Genomic DNA, 17652 nt, shown 5'->3' with positions numbered 1-17652 from the left:
TCAATAAATAAAAGGTACCCAAAACGAACAGAAATTACAATAAATAATCAAGCCAAACTCAAAAGGAGCAGAAAAAAAAAATGAGTACGGTTGAAACCCCCGTACCTTGCCTTCTCAAGACCAGAACATAACTTGCACTTGACTTAAAACAAAATACATACTTTTAACTTTAATACATAAAAAAGCATTAAGACTTAAAAGAATAGATATCAGTATATGCATACTAAAATATCAGTCCAAATTCTTTGTTTTGTTTGAGTAAATTAAAAATTTTTTTCCGGTCTTCAGACGGCATGGGAGGGGGGTAAACGATCAGAAAGTTAATTTCTTCTCGTTTTGCGTTTTATTTATTTACTGATGGTGATTTGTGGAAGTTTTACGCTTGGAAGATTATTTGACTTTATTTCTGTTCATTTTTGGTTTAACGGAGATCCTTACTCTTCTTTGAAAACTTATTTTGTGGAAAAACGTTTTTTAAATTAATTTTTGTTCGTATTTTATTGACATAGTTTTTTTCATTGAAAAAGAAAATAGTATTTTAAATCTTTTCAGTTTTTTTTTATAACAATCCATAATTTGCCTTGCTATTGGTATGTTGGAGAAAGTTTTTCAGCAATTCTTAGCAGCATACACCCTTTTGAAAATCTGGACACAAATTGCATTGTTTATATTAGTTTTACACTTTCTCAAGTTGACCTGAAAAATATAACCCAATACCATTCCTACAAAATTGTATCTATGCTCTTTCACAACCTGGATACACTTACACTCTTTTTGATTTGGTTAAATTTTAAAAGCAGAACCAGTAATAGTAGTAGCTCTGAAAGTTTCAACTTAATACCCTCAGCCGTTCTTTGGATATTGCTGAGATGTCTTATTAGAAACCAGCATACGTGCAGTGTCTTTTGATTTAGTTTTAAAGTAAAATTTAATTTTAAAGCATAATGGGCACATTGTATAATTGTGGGAGGTTGAAATATCGAATATCCTTAGGGACATAGCTACTGGACCGTTGAACTATATTGAAACTATATCTGAACTATATTGAACTATATCTCAAAATTTTGATGGGGTGTATTTGGAAAGTTAATGGGCTTCGGAAGAGGGTTGCTTGCCCTCCAATCCCTTTTGACTCTTAAAAAGCGCACTAGAACTTTTAATTTCCAGTTGGATTAGCTCCTTTAAAAGTTTCTATGTTATTGCTATCTATGATAGCAGTGAGCTGCCTATGATATTGCTGGAAAATCAGTGGGCTTGGGAAGAGGGTTGCGTGCCCTCCAATCAATTTTGACTCTTAAAAAGCGCACTAGAACTTCTAATTACATATCAGATTAGCTCCTTTAAAAGTTTATATGTTATTGCTGTCTATGATAGCACTGCGCTATCTATGATGTTGCTTGTATGCCCTTTTAAAAACCTGCTTGCATATAGGTTTTTCCTTTAATTGAGACTCCCCCTAAACGTTCCCTAAGAGTTTCACCTTAATACCCTTAGCGTCATTTGTCAAAGCAATCGTAGTAGTAGTACTACTACTACTCACAACTCACCGTAGCACCAAGCTGTCTGAGGCCAACACAGCTACGCACGCTCCTCCTCCATCCCAATCTATTCAAAGCCTCCTTCTTTACAACCTCCCAAGAAGTTCCCATTTCCTTTAAATCTTTATTTATGAAATCCACCTACCTCAACCGTGGATGACCTGCTAACCAAAAAAAAAAAAAAAAAAAAAAAAAAAACACCCTGAGCCTTGGCTATTCTATTTTTAACATCTTCACTGCGCCCAATCTCTTTACTATTAATACTACCAAGGTAGGCGAACTGTCCACCTGATCAATATTGTCGTTATGCAGCGTCATCTTTTCATCTTCACTCATTCCTAGCCTTAGTGACTTAGTCTTCTTAACATTCATTTTCAAAGCTATTCTAGCACCCTGAACTCGCAAAACTTCTAAAAGAGATTCATTTTGATCACACTTTCATCTGAGGTGCTCAAATCATCAGCATAATCTAAGTCCAGGAGAGTTTTTACTCCCCATTTGATTCCGTGGTCTTCTATTTCCTTTCCTGTGCTCCTTAAGTCAAAGTCCATCAAGCTGATCCATATAAAAGGGGATAGAACATAACCCTGCTTAACTCCTAATTTAATACGAAACCAGCTACTAACCTCATATCCTACCTTAACCGCGTTAGTGTTATTCTCATGCATAGCACTAATAACTTAAATGTATTGGTCTGGTATACCATAAAAGGATAAGACCTTCGTTAAAGTTTTTCTATCAACATAATTGAACACTTTCTCATAATCTATAAAACTGAGGACCAAAGGTGTTTGATAATTCAAGCACTTGTTAATTATTAACCTAAGAGTGAAAATTTGGTCGACACATCCTCTACGTTTTCTAAAACCGCACTGTTATTCTCTTATAACTTTGTCTACATCATCTCCCAGTCTAAGAAGTATCATATTACTAAGTAATTTGCTACTAACAGAGCCCAGACTGTTACCTCGATAATCACCACATTCACTCTTATCACCTTTCTTACACAGTGGTTTAATTCAGGTTTTCTTACAACCGCTAAGTACTTCCCCCTTTTCAAGAATCATATTAATAATCTTCAGTAACTTATTTCTAACCTCAGCCACCGTATTTAGAAACTCATTTACCCCACTATCAGCACCTGGATCCTTATTATTTTTTAATCCTTTCAGAACTGTCACTAATTCTTCCTCGCAAAACAAATGTTCCTTCACATCCGAGGTATCGCAAACTTTTTAATTTTCCTCTACATCTTTTCCTGTGACTCTCTCTCGGTTTAGCACATTCTCAAAATATTCTGCCCATCTCTCTTCAAGTCTTTCCTTGTCACTAATTGTGGCCCCGTTCCTATCTTTAATTGAGACAAGTCCGGATCGACTTCTCCTTCTCAATCTATTAACAAGAAAATTCAATATTTTACTATTATGCCTTCTAGTTGCATCTTCCAGATCCTCGGCAATTTTATCTATGGCATCCACTTCACGCTACATTGGTTCTTATTTTTATGTTTTCTCCACTTTCTTTACATTCCTTTTGTTTTCATATGATCTATCACTTAGATAATTCTTATACAAACCTCTTCTCCTCTTTATTAAACATAAAGCATTTTGCTAATATTCCTAGCTGCACTCCTAACTTTTTTTCCTAAGACACCAACAAATTGTTTTCCTAAAATTATCCCATCTATCTTCCACATTCTCAATCCCCCAGTGTAAAACTTCCAGTGTAAAATCCATCCCCAGTGAAAAACTTCCCCTGAAAAGCTCACCCCCTTAGAGCTTCCTTCCCCATGAAAAATTCTCCCCGTGGAAAACCCCCAGCAGAAATTACGTTTAACCCCACCAGAAAAGTGCATGCATACTTCCCAATAACAAATACTATTCGTATTTAATGGGCAAATTTTATAACTTAGACACCTTTCCCCTGGGGCTGCGGAGGGTCTCTTTATCTTTAAAGGCATAGTTATTGGGCCTTTAAACTATGTTGAACAAAATGGATATCACAAAATTTTGATCGGACGATTTTGGGAAAAAGGGGGTGTAGGAGGGGCCTAGTTATCCTTCTATGTGGTCACTTAAAAGAGGCACTAGGGCCTTTAATTTCCGTTCGAATGAGCCCTCTTTTGGTCTTCTTAGACCACTGGGTCGATATGTTCACCCCTGGGAAAAAAACAACAAACAAACAATTAAACACACATCCGGGATCCTTCTTCTGGCAAAAAATAAAAAATTTCACATTTTTGCAGATAGGGTCTTGAAGCCTCTATAATAGGATTTTGGGATATGCTGATTCTTGTGGTGTGATTTTGATTAAGATTCCATGACTTATAATTCCCCCCCCCCCCATTTTTTTTGAAAATCAGGCAAATTTTCTTAGGCTCGTAGCCTTCCATGGGCAACACTAAACTTAATGAAACTTATATATTTAGAATCAGCATAATAAGCTATTTCTTTTGATATGTCTATTGGTATCCAAATTTCGTTTTTTAGAGTCTCGGTTACTATTGAGCCGCGTCTCTCCTTACTTGCAGTTCTTTGCCACGAACTGTTTGATTTACATGCATGTTTATACACAATAGGACTATGTTTGCAGATTGTATTTAGGTTTACAATTCATCTTCAGTTTGTACGATATACAACAACAGAACTTGCGGAAAATACTGCTAGATGGATGAGGTTGGTGAAAATGGCCAGCAAGCGGGTAAAATTTATTGCCCCCTCCAAACATTTTGGCTAGTGAAGCTCCTGGCAGGGTTAAATGGAGTTTTGAACAGTCGGGATTGCTCTCCAAAATAAATTTGATGATTTTGTTTTCTAAAAGAAGTTTCATAGTTGGATGTTCAATCATTACTTCCATCTGGAATAGCATTAGATTTGCAAAAACAGAGTTAAATAAATAGTTCATCTGAGACAGAAAAGGAAAGAAAGAAAAAAAATAGAGCATTTGGAACCGCTGAAGAGAAACAGAGAAAACTTGTAAACAATATTGTGACTCAAAACTTTGTGTTCTTTTTACTTCGTTAAACCACCATATAAAAGAACCAATCAGTTTTGCGTTCTCTTTAGTGGCTCAAGATATGACGTAGCAACAAGGATAAAAAAAGACAAGTTGATTTGGTTTTCTATTTTGCTATATGCACACTATATAACACGTAATTATAGAATTCATCCTTCTTTTTCTCTTTAATATTACCTTATGCCTAAAGGTATTGCACTTCACCAAAACACACACAAAACACTAAATTTTACATCTTTTTTACTCTGTAACTTAAGGAATGTTCCTCCTTTCCTTATATTTAATGCAGTAAAAAAAAAAAACGAGGAAAATTGTTTGATTTCTTGTTCAGAGTCAAAACTTTGTTATTGAAGTCATGTTTTACATACATAGAAAAAAGCAATCAAGTGAAAAAAAAAGGTGGAGATTAATAATATATTCCGAAACATGCAACTACTCATTTTCGTTGATTGATATTTCTTTCAGCCTTACATAAAGGATTATAGCCGGCTATTCGAAGTAAATTACTGAGTTAGAATAATAAAAAGTAATCCCACCGTTACTACTATTATACAAAGTTGACGCAAAAGTTGTACAAACAAAATGATAATACAGACATTATCAAAACATCCGGTGAGCATGATTTATGGCTATTAAAATCATGCAATTTAATAAATAAGCATTTTAAAATATTTAAAGTAATATTGACTCAAAATGAAGGTTGTGCAGAATGGATAATTCTATATGTAGATAAGCAGTTTACATTGTGAAACCAATTTAAAAATTGTTCATAGTGGCTGAGTATCCTATTTAAGGGAATTCGACGCCTTAAGAATTATTTTGCGACTTTCAGTGTTGACTGAACGTCTCAAAGACAAAGGGAATTTTTCCAGCACCACACCGAACTCCCGAAGCAGTATTAGTAAAAGTTGATAGAGGATCTTAAGTGTGTCAACAGTTTGAAAAGCTAACTAGAGGCTAGTTTAATGTAAAATAAAAAATATAATCTACGCATAACCCCAACAAGGAACTCCCAAAGCTGTCTAATTACTCATATGATACTTCCTGTGAGCTGATATCCATCAGCCCGCCCGAATACTTTGACGAGCATTGGCTGAGTATAAAAGGGCTGAGCTGTTCCAGTGGTGTCAGCTCGCTTGGGGTCTTCGCTTCGCCATAACCTCATTTCTCCGTCTCTAACCCTGACAAGGAAACTCTGTTTGCGGGGCCTCATAGTAGCAGTAGGATGGAAGTTCCACGAGTTTTTCTAACCAAAACCGTGACCTCTAACACTGCTGCACGGTGGCATTGCCCCTCAAAGAAATTATAGCCTAGTAAACGACACAATATTTGCATTGAATTCTGATTAACGGCTAATTCTCCTGGGTTTGGTCTAGTGGGCCTCCTGGACTAAAAATCTTTTCCTAGCTAATTTGTCTACTTTTGGTTGCCTTCCCGTAGCAGTATAATAGCTAATGAGTTGTATATATAATAGTATTTAATGAGTGTAAAATTTTCTGAATATTTCGAATGTTGTGAACTTTTTTACTCACAATTGTAAAATGTTTCTAAAAATTTATACGTGGTGAGTATTTTCAGTCAACTACCTATTGATATCAAACTATTCTAAATGCGCGCCACGTTTAAATTTTTAGAATATTTTTACAAGTTTGAGTAAAAGAGTTCACAAAATTCAAAATATTCAGAAAATTTTGAAGTATGTATACCAAAAGTATTCCTTAGAACCAAGAAATTTATTTTCCCCTTTTTGGTCCATTCGTAAAGCGGGGTTTTTTAGAAGTTTTTTTTAAGAAAATTCATTTTAGAATAATAAATTTACAAATCGAAAAAGAAGTTGATTTGTTTTTTAGTTGTATTGAACCACAAAACAATATCTTTTTTTGTTGTTTAGTATTGTCTTTAATGGGTTATGAGTTACTACACATGAATATTTTGGTGAATTTCAAACACTGTTTATCTCTAGAGTACTGAATGTATTTTAATTTCAGACTATTATATTGATATATTAGCTTCATGTTGTAATTAACGAGCTAGAAGATTTTTAACAACCATCTCTGGTCAGAGTCAAACAAAATCTGTGAAATATGTACTTAATGTGAATTGATTTGGATAAATACGTTGCAATGTTAGACTCAGAGTTGTCACAAGAATCAGACATCATTAAACACCAACCTTGGTGGATATTAAACACTATCTGTTGAATATACACCAAATGTGTTGCGACTTTGAACATCTGCACTGCAATATTATCTGAGGTTTGGAATGATTACGCTCAGAAAACCTTAAATGCCAACTTCCGCTGAAATCGAACCCTATTAGTTAAAAGAGTCAAGAGGGAGCATTGGCAGTGTTGATCTAAGACAATCCGAGATGGACTGTAAACATTGTTTGCCAAAGGAGGTGGCAGACATAGTGTACATACTGATTACAAAAAAGAGTGGAGGGTGGTCTACGTTTCCTCAGACGTAGCGTTGACCAAATGAGTCTTAATCTCTATTTCGGAAGGCAATGTCACTGGGATAGTAGCCTACCCGTAAATTCAATGTAGGCCCTTAGCTCAGTAGTCTAGTCAAGAGATTTTGAGGGATAGAGTAATTAAACGGAAAGTAGAATGAAATTTTCAAGAAGAAAAAGAGAAAAGACCTTCAAAATTATCAAGGTGAAAAGATCTTACTCAGGATGAGCTATAGGTACTTCTAAGACTAGATCACATGGAATGTTAAATAGTTTCGGTTCCCCGTCCGATCCTTGAAGTACTAGAGGTAAAATATCAAACCGTGTTCCTTGTCCACTCCATCCAAGTTTTTGGCACACCTGAAAGTACATATAAGTTAGCTTCGTTGTCAATAGTCAGCTGATTTAAAGAGCAAAGTAGACCTCTTATCCACTTTCGCTTCTTCCTGCAATGTACTAAATTATGTTTCACTTTTAAAAAATGTACACCCAAACTGATGTAATGGGACCATAATATAAGTTAATCAAGAATATAAATTATTTTTAAATTATTTTGGACTAAATTTGCCGTTTAGCCAAATTGTCATTTTATGTTACATTTTATTAATTTCGAAAATTTGATACTGATACCCGCTTAGTTTCTGCATGATTATCTTCTAGGAATAATACTTGACTGGTAGTAAATCGCCAAATGTCAGAACCAAACTAAGGGACGATGTTTGTTAACGGCTGCTAGTACTTTACTGGAAACTTGCTGCAATGCGCCACATGGTCAATTATTAGCAACAAATATCCTATTAGTAATAATAATAAAAAAGAAACTTCTCTTTGTCAATGGAAAGAATGAATGTGTCTTGGTTTAGTGAAATATCTTGCTTTCAGTCACCAATTGAACGTTTAGAACACAGTCTGAAAGGAACAGCAGCACCCCCGTATTTTGGGCACCTTTGGCCATTTTACGTTTTCTTATCTTTTTACTTTTATTGTTGATAAGCAATTGGTTTCAATGAAATATTTTTCCAATACTTGTTGAATGGCAAGGTCAACCACTTTTCTTTTGAATTTATAACAAGCACTAGCCTACTCTGAAAACCAGTTTATGACGATATTTCATGGAATATTATGACATTTCAGGGAATCAGATAACAGAGTAACTCGAATATAATACCCAGATGAACAACTTTTCAGAAGATACGCGTGTTTTATCATCTTGCTAAAAGGTGCGTGTCATATATAATCTTGTATATGATGACGCAGTTTCTATTGAAAATCGGGTTTTATTTTAATATTACTTTTTTTTTTACTTACAGAAGGAACTACATATGACAATTTTCTCTCAAATGAGCCCTTTCCCAACATTCTAAGACCGCAGGTTCGGTACTATGTTTCATAGTAAAAAAAGGAAACACGTTCCTGCTTCCCATGCAAAAAAATTATTTACCTTGTTGTTCAATACGGGGGACTGAAATTTTCCTATATGGTGTTTTCGGCTATAGTAATTTCAATGATAGTTTTAATTCCAATACGAAATCATTTTCGAAGGGTATCAGCAGGGCCGTATCCTGAAGGATGAGGGTTACCTAGTTTGAACCCCCGCCCCCCCTTGCAGGTTTTTTTGTCCGACTCGTTTAAAACTAACAGAAATGCACATTAACGAACTTGTTATAGCCTACGTTTTGTAAAGTTTTTTCTTGTATCCCCCCCAAACAAAAATATTATTAGGCTTAAAGATGTATATCGGAATGCTGATATATTTGTTTCTCATTAAAACTGTATCGTTAAGATTAGCAGAACTAACAGTTACCATTTCTGAATCCGTTTTCAGGTTAAAATTAAATAAAAAAAAAACAAAGTTTTTTCAACTGAAAGTAAGAAGCAACATCAAAACTTAAAACGAACAGAAACTATTACGTATATGAGGGGGTTCGCCCCTACGTCAATACCTCGCTCTTTGCGCTAAAGTTCGGATTTGGTCAAATTCTTTAAGAATGACCCCTGAATCACAAAGGCCGTTTAATTAGAATAGATAGCTCTTTTGGAAGTAATAAAAAAAGCTTTAGCGTAAAGAGCGAGGTATTTACTAGGGAGTGAACCCCCTCATATACGTAACAATTTCTGTTTGTTTTAAGTTTTAATGTTGCTCCTTACTTTGGGTTAAAAAAATTGTTTTTTTATTTAATTTATGATCGTTTTTTTAAATAATGGTGGGAAATCCGGGACCCCCTTTATAGAAATGTCCCTTCCCCCGTGAAAACATCATCCATAGAGAGATCTTCCCACGTAACCCCCTATTCCCGACCTCCCCCCACCAGAAAAACTCCCTCCTGGAAACGTCTGTATACTTCCCAATAATCAATACTAAATGTAAACAATGGGCAAAGTTCATAACTTGCAGCCCTTCCCCTTGGGACTGGGCAACTTTTTCAACGACAATCGTATATTCATTGTAATCTCATGTTCTACCTTATTTGAAAAAAAGGTCATATTCTACGACAATATGGAACCACTTTTTAGAAATTGTGGCACATTTTTTAGTACTGGTTAAGAAAGCGGTAAGTGCACGACAATTGTATTGAGGATCAGATAGAATAATAACCGGGTATTCTCCAATGTAAAGTGATTAAATAAAAAAAACAAGTTTTTTTAACTGAAAGTAAGGAGCGACGTAAACACTGAAAACCAACATGAATTAGTCATTATGTGATCGGGACTGGCCCCTCCTCACCGCCTCGCTATTGACGCTAAATTTTTTTTTATTGGTTTAAAAAATATAGGCTAGTTGGGTTAAAGAGACAACCTTGATCGTACATATAGTGGCGGTGAGGAGGGGACCGCCTCGGTAAAATATGGAATAATTCATGTTAGTTTTAAGTTTCTACGTCGCTCCTTACTTTCAGTTTAAAAAACTTGTTTTTTTATTGAATTTCTGATCGTTTTTTAGTTAATGCAGCTTTTATTTTCGCTCACCGTCAATGAATAAGTAAATAAAATTTGCATAAAAAATTTCCTCTTTTTTTCTAAATGGATTTCTCTAAATTTGATTCTGATGTAATTTACAAATTAATTTACGTAACGAATTTCTATATTCGTATATTTTGCTTCTGGCAAAAAATACAAAGTTGCAGATTTTTGCAGATATGAGCTTGAAACCTATGTAGTAGGGTTTTCTGATACGCTGAATCTGACGGTGTGATTTTCATTAAAATTCTTTCACTTGTAGGGGATGTTTCCCCCCTCTTTAAAAAATTAGGTAAATCTTCTCAGGCTCGTAGCCTTTGATGAGTAATGCTAAACCTAATAAAATTTACAAATTTAGAATCGTCATGTGAAACCTATTCTTGTGGGATTTTTATTTACTTGAAAACTCCGTTTTTAAGAGTTTCGATTTTTACTCAACCTTATCGCTTATTTTCTTAATTCTTATTTTTTATTGTGCATATATTATTATATATATGAGGGGGTTATCCCCTTAGTCAATACCACGCTCTTTACGTTAAAAATTAAAAACAATTTTAATTCACAAACCCCTGAATCACAAAGGCCGTTTAATTAGAATAGATAGCTCTTTTGAAAGCACTAAAAAAAACTGTTGCGTAAAGAGCGAGGTATTGACTTGGGGGAGAGCCCCCTCATATACATAATAATTTCTTTTCGTTTTAAGTTCTAATGTTGATTCTTACTTTCAATTGAAAAAAGTTGTTTTTTTAATTTAATTTCTGATCGTTTTTTAAATAATGCTTGGAAATCCGGCGCCCCCTTCATAGAAATATCCCTTACCCCAAAGAAACATCCTCCACGGAAAGATTCTCCCGAGTAACCCTCTCCTCCAGTACCCCCCCCCCCCACAAAAAAAAATCCTTCCTGAAAATGTCTGTATAATTCTCAATAACCAATCCAATCTGTAAGCAATGGGCATACCTTGTAGCCCTTCCCTGGGAACTGTGGGGGATTAAGTCATCCTAAGACTTATTTATTTGATCTTCGACTATGCTGAACAAAATGGCTATCTCGAAATTTTAATTAGGTGACTTTGAGATACAAATGAGCGTGGGAGGGGGCCTAGTTGCCCTCCATTTTTTTGATCACTTAAAAAGGGCATTAGAACTTTTAATTTCCGTTCCAATGAGCCCTCTTACGATATTCTAGGACCACTGAGTCAATACGATTACCCCTGGGAAAAAAAAACAAAAACAAACAAACAAACAAATAAACACGCATCCGTGATCTTTCTTCTGGCAAAAAATGGAAACTTCCACATTTTTGTAGATAGGAGCTTGAAATCTCTACAGTAAGGTTCTCTTATACGCTGAATATGATGGTGGGACTTTCATTAAGTTTCTGTAACTTTTATGGGATCTTCTCCCCTTTTTTCGAAAATCAGCCAAATTTTCTCAGGCGCGTAACTTTTGATGGGTAAGGTTAAACTTGATGAAACTTATATATTTGAAATCACAATTGAAATTTGATTCTTTTGATGTATCTATTGGTATCAAAATTCGTTTTTTTAGAGTTTCGATTACCATTGAGCCGGGTCGCTCCTTACTTACAGTTTGTTACCACGAACTGTTTGATTGAACAAAGGTGTCGGTAGTATATTTAAGCTTTAGTTTTTTGGGGTTTAGGGGGATTAAAAGGTACCTAGTTTGTGTTAGATTACGTATTTAATTTATACTATGCTTTAAACCCCCCCCCCCTTAGTGTGCAAAAATATAGCCCAAATTTGTTTATAAACCGTTATATTTTCATCCGATTTTGATTTATTTCATTAGCATTAACGAAACTTCAATTATCGCGCGCTTACCGCTTTCTTAACCAGTACTAATTCTTTATTAAACAAGCGACACTCCGAGAGCTTTTTTCGATTTGTCTAGAAATATAGAGATGGAGGCAATATTGATACACCTTAACTGTGTGGGATAGAAACCTCGTTGTATTTTATTATTCTTACTAACAAACCTTAGGGGGCTAACAAGCTATGAAGTAGGTTATAGGTATTTGAGATATGATTAGAGAAATTGTTACATAACTTATTTAAAGCTATGCAAAAGTTTGTCTCAGCTTGTTTTTTCTTTCGTGACACAGTTTGGGAGAAAACAAATATGTGCGATCAAAACCTCATGTTATTTTATTATCCCAACTCACAAACTCAGGGTGTTAACAAGCTATGAAGCACGTATTTGAATTTTGACATAATTGATTTGAAATTACGGAAATAATCGTCACAAATTGTTATTTATTTCGCGAATTAATTGGGAGAAAATACAGATTAACAATCAAACCTCATAGTATTTTACAGCAGCTAATAAACCTTAGCAGTCAGGGGTCCCTGGCTTGCATCTCTGACCAGGCGCTTTTCTCGAGACTCCTAACTCTTTCCATGACTAAAATTATATGAAAATTATGGCTTGGAATAACTATTGTATTGACCTTTTGACAAGTTAATTCAGACGGCTGCAGCGGACTTCTTAATAGTTAAACTAAGAAACTCGTTTTCTAGGTCAGGATTAGTTAAATCGTTTATATAGACGATGATATGGATGTTGATATGATTAAATAAAAAAAACAAGTTTTTTAAACTGAAAGTAAGGAGCGACATTAAAACTTAGAACGAACAGAAATTATTCCGTATATGAAAGGGGCTGTCCCCTCCTCAACGACTCGCTCTTTACGCTAAAGTTTTTTATTGTTTGAAAAAATAAAGTTGTGAGACAGAGTCAAACTTTTGCGTAAAGAGCGAGGCGTTGAGGAATAATTTCTGTTCGTTTTAAGTTTTAATGTCGCTCCTTACTTTCAGTTTAAAAATTTGTTTTTTTTATTTAATTTCTGATCGTTTTTTAGTTAATGCAGCTTTTATTTTGTCTCACCTTCATTGAATAAGTAAACACAATTTTCTTAAAAATTTTACTCTTCTTTTGCTAAATGGCTGTCTCTAAATTTGGTTCTGACGTAATTTACAAATTAACTTACGTAACGAACTTCTATATTCGTATATTTTTCTTCTGGCAAAAATTACGTTGCAGATATAGTTGCAGATTTTTGCAGATATGAGCTTGAAACCTATGTGATAGGGTTTTGTGATACGCTGAATCTGACGGTGGGATTTTCATTAAAATTCTTTCACTTGTAGGGGATGTTTCCTCCCTCTTTAAAAAATCAGGTAAATTTTCTCAGGCTCGTAGCCTATGATGAGTAATACTAAACTTAATAAAATTTATATATTTAGAATCAGCATTATAAGCCCATTCTTTTAATGCATTTATTGACATCAAAATTCCGTTTTTAAAAGTTTCGATTACTATTGAACCGTATCGCTTGTTTTTTTTTGTTTTTTTTATTACGTATATGTTATTACGTATATGGCGGGGTTCTCTCCCCTTAGTCAATACCACGCTCTTTACGTTAAAAGTTAAAAAAAAATGTTTAATTCACAAACCCCTGAATCACAAAGGCCTTTTAATTAGAATAGATAGCTATTTTGAAAGCACTAAAAAAAACTGTAGCGTAAAGAGCGAGGTATTGACTGGGGGGAGAACTCCCTCATATATGTAATAATTTCTGTTCTTTTTAAGTTCTAATGTTGCTTTTTACTTTCAGTTGAAAAAAACTTGTTTTGTTTTAATTTAATTTCTGATCGTTTTTTTTTAAATAATGCTTGGAAATCTGGCGCACCCTTCATAGAAATGTCCCTTACCCCAAACAAAACATCCTCCACGGAAAGATTCTCCCGAGTAACCCTTCCCTCCAGCCCCCCCCCCCACCCGAAAAAAATCCGTCCTGAAAATGTCTGTATACTTCCCAATAACCAATACAATATGTAAGCAGTGGGCAAAGTTCATATCTTGCAGCCCTTCCCCTGGGAACTGTGGGGGATTAAATCATTCTAAAAGACTTATTTGTTAGATTGTCGACTATGCTGAACAAAATTGCTATCTCAAAATTTTAATTGGGTGACTTTGAGAAAAAAATGAGCGTGGGAGGGGGCCTAGTTGCCCTCCAGTTTTTGGAGGGGACGCATCGTGATCTTTCTTCGAGCAAAAAATGCAAATTTCCACCTTTTTGCAGATAGGAGCGTGACACTTCTTTAATGGGGTTCTCTGATAAGCTGAATGTGATGGTGTAATTTTCGAATGTGAAACGCTGAATGTGGAAATGATAAGCTGAATGTGATGGTGTAATTAAAAATGCTAAATTCCACATTTTTGCAGATAGGAGTTTGAAGCTTCTTTAATAATGTTCGTTGATAAGCAGAATCTGATGGTGTGAATTTCGTTAAAGTTAATTAAAAAAATTTGCAATTAAAACAAAATTGAATTGTTTAAAAAAATTGAGTTGTGAGAAACTCAAACTTTAGCGTAAAGAGCGAGGCGTTGAGGAGGGGACAGCCCCTTTCATATACGGAATAATTTCTGTTCGTTTTAAGTTTTAACGTCGTTCCTTACTTTCAGTTAAAAAAAAAAACATGTTTTTTTTTATTTCATTTGTGAACGTTTTGAATTAATGCAGGTTTTGACTTTGGATCACCGTGCATGAATAATTAAAACAAAATTTGCGTATTAATTTAACTTTTATTTGGTTAAATGGCTTTCTCGAAACTTGTTGAATTTTATTTACGAATGTTTCTATTAGTAATAAATATTCGTAACTTATGAATTAACTTATGTATCGAACTTCTATATTCATATGTTTTTAATATGTATATTAGGGGGTTCGCCCCGTAGTCAATACCTTGCTCTTTAAGCTAAAGTTCGAATTTTGTTCCAATTCTTTAAAAATGACCTCTTAATCACAAAGGCCGTTAATTAAAATAAATAGCTCTTATGAAAGTACTAAAAAATCTTTGGCTTAAAGAGCGAGACATTGACTAAAAAGTGAACCTAATCATATAGCTAATATTTTTTTGTTCGTTTTAAGTTTTGATGTTGCTCCTTACTTTCAGTTGAAAAACTTGTTTTTTATATTTAATTTCTGATTTTAAAAAAAATAATGATGGGAAATCTGGTGCCCTCTTCATAGCAATGTCCCTTCCCCCATGAAAACTTCCTTCATGAAAAGATCCTCCCATATAGCCCCCGGCCCACCCCCACCCCCCACTACCAGAAAAAATTCCCCCTGAAAACTTCTATATACTTCCCAATAACCAATACTATATGTTAACATTGGGTAAAGTTCATAACTTCAGCCCTCCTCCTGGGGGCTTCGAGGGATTAAGTCATCCTAAAAGACATAGTTATAATATTTTCGACCATGCTGAACAAAATGGCTATCTCAAAATTTTGATCGGGTGACTTTGGGAACAAAAGGAGCGTGGAAGGGGGCCTAGTTGCCCTCCATTTTTTTGGTCACTTAAAAAGAGCACTAGAACTTTTAATTTCCGTTCCAATGAGCCCTCCCACGATAATCTAGGACCACTGGGTCGATACGATAACTCCTGGGAAAAAAAAAAAACAAAAAAAAACAAACAAATAAACACACATCCGTGATCTTTCTTCTGGCTAAAAATGGAATTCCACATTTTTGTAGATAGGAGCTTGAAACCTCTACAGTAGGGTTCTCTGATACACTGAATATGATGGTTTGATTTTCATTAAGGTTCTATAACTTTTAGGGGGTCTTTCCCCCTTTTTTCGAAAATCAGCCAAATTTTCATAGCGTAACTTTTGATAGGTAAGACTAAACTTGATGAAACTTATATATCTGAAATCAGTATTAAAATCTGATTCTTTTGATGTATCTATTAGTATCAAAATTCCGTTTTTTAGAGTTTCGGTTACTATTGAACCAGGTCGCTCCTTACTTACAGTTCGTTACCACGAACTGTTTCGTGGTAATCAGTTTAGCAATAGTTTCTGACTATATCGACTACATTGAATCTGAATATGGGTGGTGGAAACAGTGGAGGTGACGGCTTGACCTTCTAAAATCCAAATAAAATCCCTTTTAGGCCTATAAAATGTGTAGGCTACAGATTGTTTTTTAAGGTTGTACCGTTCCAATTTAGTTGCGTGGCATCTTCCCCAAATTTGAAAATATCAAAATTCGACAGTTTATTTCAAGGTAAAACACGTATCTCGTGACTTAAAATATTTTTAAGGATTTTTCATGTTTTACAATAATTTACTTTGGATATAGCTTCACACTGCCTAACATTTCCAAGCTCCAACTAGCTGGTGAAGCTGCACCGATTTTTTTAACGTATAATCCAAAATGTATGCGAAAATACATCTTTGCAAAATAGTGATATGGCAAAATATTCTATACTAGAAGTTAGCGTAGAATCCAAATATTAACTTTTATTTTCAGCCCAATCTTAACTTCGTTTGTTATAGGCTAATTACTTATTTGTGGGCCTAACATTAGTAGTAATGGTACAATCTGTTCAACGAGGGTGTCTCCCCATATAGCTATAATAGTTTCAAGCGGGGTGTCTTCCAAATATCTATAATGCCTTCAAGCGGACAGTACACCCGCCATACAAGCAGACAGTGTAATGACCGGATTCAACTACCGTGAAAATTCGTGCTGATCTCTGTTCAAAGTGCGTGGTGTGATTCGTTTCCTTTGTATGAAATTGTGAAATTCTTTCTGTAAATTAATTTGTTTAATTAATTTACATAAATTAATTTATTATTAATTAATTTACATAATTACATTAATTAATTTTTTTTTTAACTTTTTTTTTTAATTTTTTTTATTTTTCAAAGTTCATTTTGGATTTTTACATTCTCTTGATTTTTCAAAGTTCATTTTGAATTTATTTATTTGAAATGCAAGAGTTTGATTATTTCAGTAGTGGTTTGTCATGGTTTAACTTGTCACAGTTACATTCTCTTGATTTTTCAAAGTTCATTTTGAATTTCTTTCGTTGAAATGCAAGAGTTGGAATATTTCAGTACTGTTTTGTTGTGCTTTACCTTGTCAAAGTTACATTCTCTTGATTTTTCAAAGTTGATTTTGAATTTCTTTCGTGAAATGCAAGAGTTGGAATATTTCAGTAGTTTTTTGTCGTGGTTAACCTTGTCACAGCTACATTCTCTTGATTTTTCAAAGTTCATTTTGGATTTCTTTCCTTGAAATGCAAGAGTTGTAATATTTCAGTAGTGTTTTGTCGTGGTTTACCTTGTCACAGTTACATTCTCTTGATTTTTCAAAGTTCATTGTGGATTTCTTTCCTTGAAATCCGAGTGTTGGAATATTTCAGTAGTGTTTTGTCGTGGTTTACCTTGTCACAGTTACATTCTCTTGATTTTTCAAAGTTCATTTTTGGATTTCTTTCGTTGAAATGCAAGAGTTGGAATATTTCAGTAGTGTTTTGTTATGGTTTACCTTGTCACGGTTACATTCTCTTGATTTTTCAAAGTGCATTTTGAATTTCTTCGTGAAATGCAAGAGTTGGAATATTTCAGTATTTTTTTTGTCGTGGTTTACCATGTCACAGTTTCATTCTCTTAATTTTTCAAAGTTCATTTTGAATTTCTTTCGTTGAAATGCAATAGTTGGATTATTTCAGTAGTGTCTTGTTGTGCTTTACCTTGTCACAGTTACATTCTCTTGATTTTTCAAAGTTCATTTTGGATTTCTTTTGTTAAAATGCAAGAGTTGGAATATTTCAGTAGTGTTTTGTTGTGCTTTACCTTGTCACAGTTAC

At 34.4% G+C, this 17652-nt stretch overlaps 1 protein-coding gene across 2 annotated transcripts in view; it reads right to left on the bottom strand.

Moving 5' to 3' along the window:
* Positions 1–17652, bottom strand: part of Nos (Nitric oxide synthase) — a 614880-nt gene that overhangs the window by 347017 nt on the left and 250211 nt on the right. For both annotated transcript variants that reach the window (XM_089089493.1, XM_089089494.1), the window contains exon 7: positions 7228–7367. In XM_089089493.1, coding sequence (XP_088945619.1) covers positions 7228–7367 — 140 coding nt within the window. The remainder of the gene's footprint in view (positions 1–7227; positions 7368–17652) is intronic.

This window comes from Artemia sp. Qi Xiang Cuo, chromosome 5 (assembly GCF_049724085.1).
Source record: "Artemia sp. Qi Xiang Cuo chromosome 5, ASM4972408v1, whole genome shotgun sequence".
NCBI lineage: Eukaryota > Metazoa > Arthropoda > Branchiopoda > Anostraca > Artemiidae > Artemia > Artemia sp. Qi Xiang Cuo.
Note: the sequence above shows the minus strand (reverse complement) of the source record. Positions and strands in the feature narration are given on the sequence as shown.